Here is a 4,690-nt window from a genome sequence, read left to right on the forward strand (position 1 = left end):
ACAGCTCTAGAATTATATTCTCTCTCTCTCTCTCTCTCTCTCTCTCTCTCTCTCTCTCTCTCTCTCTCTCTCTCTCTCTCTCTCTCTCTCTCTCTCTCTCTCTCTCTCTCCAAACCCCCTATATCATAGGGAGCCTGTGATAGAAACAGCTTCTAATTTTCTGCAAGTGTCAGAGAGAAAGTTTCTAATTCTCCAAAATAAGTACAGACTCTAAGGTAGATCAAGTTCTTACAGGCAGTGAGAAGAAGAACATCATATACTGTATCCTGAGAACTCTCCAAGGACTGTAAAAACTCTGTATCTACTGCATCTCCAAAGAAGACTTGTAGAAGAAAAGGAATAAAAAAAGGTCCTTATTACTTTGATCAGTTTTCTTAGATTCTTATCCTAATTTGATAATTGATTTGATACTTTAGAAAACCCTTTCTTTCTTTCTTTCTTTCTTTCTTTCTTTCTTTCTTTCTTTCTTTCTTTCTTTCTTTCTTTCTTTCTTTCTTTCTTTCTTTCTTTCTTTCTTTCTTTCTTTCTTTCTTTCTTTCTTTCTTTCTTTCTTTCTTTCTTTCTTTCTTTCTGTTTTTTATTAAATATAATTTTTATTTTATCATAGTGGCTTACATATCATTGACAATATTTTAGGTACATATTAACATAAAATCAGGGGTCTTTCTTTCTCTCTTTCTTCTTTGTTTCTTTCTTCTTTCTTTCTTTGTTTCTCTCTTCCTTTGTTTCTCTCTTTCTTTCTTTCTCTTTCTCTCTTTCTCTCTTTCTTTCTTTCTCTCTCTCTCTTTCTTTCTTTCTCTTTCTCTCTTTCTCTCTTTCTTTCTTTCTCTCTCTCTCTTTCTTTCTTTCTTTCTTTCTTTCTTTCTTTCTTTCTTTCTTTCTTTCTTTCTTTCTTTCTCTCTCTCTTTCTTTCTTTCTTTCTTTTTCTCTCTCTTTCTTTCTCTCTTTCTTTCTCTCTTTCTCTCTCTCTTTCTTTCTTTCTTTCTTTCTTTCTTTCTTTCTTTCTTTCTTTCTTTCTTTCTTTCTTTCTTTCTTTCTTTCTTTCTTTCTTTCTTTCTTTCTTTCTTTCTTTCTTTCTTTCTTTCTTTCTTTCTTTCTTCTTTCTTTCTTTCTTTCTTTTTCTTTCTTTCTTTCTTTCTTTTCTTTCTTTCTTTCTTTCTTTCTTTCTTTCTTTCTTTCTTTCTTTCTTTCTTTCTTTCTTTCTTCTCTTTTCTTCCCCAGTTCTTCTGGAACATACTGGCTCCTCAGACAATATTCAGGACAATCTGTGTTATCAAGAAGCTGGTTTCCAGTGGTCTGAGGTAAGAATATTGTCTCTCAAGTATGCAGCCCCTAGAAATGTTAAATTGCAAAAATAGAGCCCAAACAGGTACTAAATTTACTGTCTTTCAAATTCTGTAGTGCTACATTCTATATCCATTTAAATTATATATCCATTCCCTCTTATTCTTAATTTTATAGACAAGAAAAAGTAGCACAGTCAGAGAACTTAGAAAATAGTGTGCTATATCCCAAATTTGAGTATCTATTTCCTAATGAATACATCAATTCATCCATTTTGTTTTGTTTTGTTTTGTTGGTTTTGGGCTACACTTGGTAACACTCAGGGGTTTTTCCTGGCTATGCATTCAGAAATCACTCCTGGCTTGGGGCATCACATGGGAGGCCAAGGGATTGGACCACGGCTAGTACAGGCAAGATAGACGCCTTACCGCTTGTGCCATCACTCTGGCCCCTCATCTTAATTTTTAAAGACTGAAATGGTCCCTGATAATGTTAGGACTTATCTGATAATAATTTTTTCCAAATAGACCTCTAGTTACATATGATAAGCCTTCCATATATGCTAATATTTTTTAACCATTAAAATCCTGTGCATCTACAGCCAGTAAGAGAAACTAGTAAAATTGCCAGGTAAGCCACATGTAGGGAAATGACTTAGAGAAAGATGCTTCACTTATTCTTTAAAACAGTAGTTTTTAAGTCGGTCTGTGGAACCAAACAGTACAGTAAATGAATAAAAAAATACAGGTGGAAGCCAGTGTTTTAAAAGACATATTCAGAGGTGGATTTTCTGTACAATTTCAAAGATGCATAAACATCTTTTATCAGTCCTTTTTCTGACCCCTTTCTAGGACTTAGTACCACACTTTATAGTAACTTTCTAGAAGAAGAAGAGAGAACATTTCCTCTATTTGTTTTTGACTCTTTAATCTAGTAATCTTGTGTGAATACTTTTGAAAGAGAGCAATGTTTGGGATAAGTGTAAAGGAATTAACTAAGTTTATGTTTTTCTTTTTTTGTTTTGTTTTGTTTTGTTTTTGTTTTTTGGGCCATACCTGGTGACGCTCAGGGGTTATTCCTGGCTATACCCTTAGAAATCACTCCTGGCTCCTGGCTTGGGGGACCATATGGGAGGCTGAGGGGATTGAAACACAGTCTGTCCTAGGCTAACTCAGGCAAGGCAAACACTTTACTGTTTGCTCTATCACCCTGTCCCCAAGATAATGTTTTACTACAACATTTTCTTTTCATTATTCTAAATTCAAGCACTCTCATTTTTTGGAGCTTTTACTTTATGTTACCTTGATTTATCTGATACCAATTTTTCTAATGCATTATTAAAAAATAAAAACTGAACTAAATAAAAAAGCAAACAAATCTGATAACACCACCCATGTTATCAATAATCCTAAATGTTTAGTTATAAAACTAACATCATTTCAAATAAATTAAATCTTAGTTGCAGTCTAGGATCCCTTCTCTCATGCTGAGGAATTATGAATATGGTTGGGAGAGGTTGACACATTTAGTTTTTGCAAATAGTTTTGTCTTTATAGATATACCAGGATATTGCTTTTCTATTAAGACAAATTATTTTGTATAAAAATGTACCCTTTTAATTTGTGAATATTTTTATAAAATAATTCGTTAACATTTAGGTATTTTAACTGTGATGCCTGCTTGCCTCTTTGGTTGTGCTTTACCAGGATGTAATTCAAATGAACAAAATACCCTTTATAACTGGAATTACCTTTAGATTCAATTCTTTAGATTCATTTTTCATCATCTTCAGAGGCCTCTGATAATACAAAGTTATTTGTTAATCTATTCTAAGGAATATATTAGCAAACATTCACTGAGAATCTATTGGGTTTCAGACAACTAAAGGAACAACCCAGAATGGAACCCTGGAATTCTACTCTGGGAAGTGACTTCATCTTGATGGGAATTCTGAATGATAGCAGATTTCCTGAACTGCTCTGTGCCACTTTCACTGCCCTGTATATGTTGGCCCTGACCAGCAACAGCCTGCTACTCCTGGTCATCACAATGGATCCCCGGCTCCATGTGCCCATGTACCTTCTGCTTGGGCAGCTCTCACTCATGGACCTCCTGTTCACATCTGTGGTCACTCCCAAGGCACTTGTGGATTTTCTGCGAGGTGAAAACACCATCTCCTTTGTGGGCTGTGCCTTTCAGATGTTTTTGGCTTTGACTTTGGGAGGTGCAGAGGACCTCCTCCTGGCCTTCATGGCCTATGACAGGTATGTGGCCATTTGTCATCCTCTGAACTACATGGTCCTCATGAGGCCAAAGATCTGCTGGCTTATGGTGGCTATATCATGGATGCTGGCGAGCCTCAGTGCCTTTGTATATACCCTGTATACTATGCACTACCCATTCTGCAAGTCCCGTAAGATCAGCCACCTGCTCTGTGAGATCCCACCTCTGCTGAAATTGGCCTGTGCAGATACATCCAGATATGAACTCCTGGTATATGTCATGGGTGTGACCTTCCTCTTGCCCCCTCTTGCTGCTATCCTTGCCTCCTATACTCTAATCTTATTTACTGTGCTCCGAATGCCTTCTAATGAGGGGAGGCAGAAAGCCCTTCTTACTTGCTCTTCTCACCTGACAGTGGTTGGTATGTTCTATGGAGCTGCCACATTCATGTATGTGCTGCCCAGCTCTCTGCATAGCACTAAGCAGGACAACATTATCTCGGTTTTCTACACAATTGTCACCCCGTCTCTAAACCCACTCATTTATAGCTTGAGGAATAAAGAGGTCATGGGGGCCTTGAGAAGAGTCCTGGCAAAATATATGTTGTCATCACAAACAAATGACTAAGGGCTCACGTTGATCAAAGTTTCAAACCTGTTCCTAATGCTTTTTTCAAGGAGCAAAAACTCATGGGCTCAAACTCTTAGTGTAAAATATCACTCAATAGAAAATTTCATAACTGTAGTTTGTCAAATTCCCTTTAACTTCTCTTTACATAAGGTATTTTGTAGTGTTTGAGACATATTACATTTAAAATCTTTTCCTTGTTAAATGAGGTAAGCAGCAAGGCCTGCCTGCAAGGTGTCTATTTAAACAGCAATGGTTTGTCTTGAAGTCTAAAATTAATTCATTTGAAAAATTAAATAAGAACAATAGAAGTTATTCTATATATATCTTGATATATTTTACTTCATTAATAAGGTTGTGTACTTTTTTGTGTGTTGATATGTGCATATCTAAAATCTTTCTTGACCTAATAATTTGATACAGTGGTTTCTATCCAGAGTTATGTAGCAGCAGCATAGTGATTAAGAACCTGAGGTCAATTGTCAGAATATTAAATTTTATATTTGATATATCTTGATGCATGTTACTTCCTCTTCAAAATTTTGCACATCTATGA

General features: G+C 35.8%; 1 protein-coding gene across 1 annotated transcript; it reads left to right on the top strand.

Annotated features, from left to right (window-relative positions):
* Positions 1 to 3,183: 3,183 nt before the first annotated feature.
* LOC126018509 (olfactory receptor 2AG1-like) lies at positions 3,184 to 4,134 on the top strand. Its single transcript, XM_049780640.1, has one exon. The coding sequence runs from the start codon at positions 3,184 to 3,186 to the stop codon at positions 4,132 to 4,134; it is 951 nt and encodes a 316-aa protein (XP_049636597.1).
* The last annotated feature ends 556 nt before the right edge of the window (positions 4,135 to 4,690 follow it).

The sequence above is a fragment of the Suncus etruscus genome, chromosome 9, assembly GCF_024139225.1.
Source record: "Suncus etruscus isolate mSunEtr1 chromosome 9, mSunEtr1.pri.cur, whole genome shotgun sequence".
Lineage (NCBI taxonomy): Eukaryota > Metazoa > Chordata > Mammalia > Eulipotyphla > Soricidae > Suncus > Suncus etruscus.

Excerpts from the sequence above, each read along its gene's own strand:
- LOC126018509 (XM_049780640.1), top strand. The coding sequence starts at position 3,184 with ATGGAACCCTGGAATTCTACTCTGGGAAGTGACTTCATCTTGATGGGA.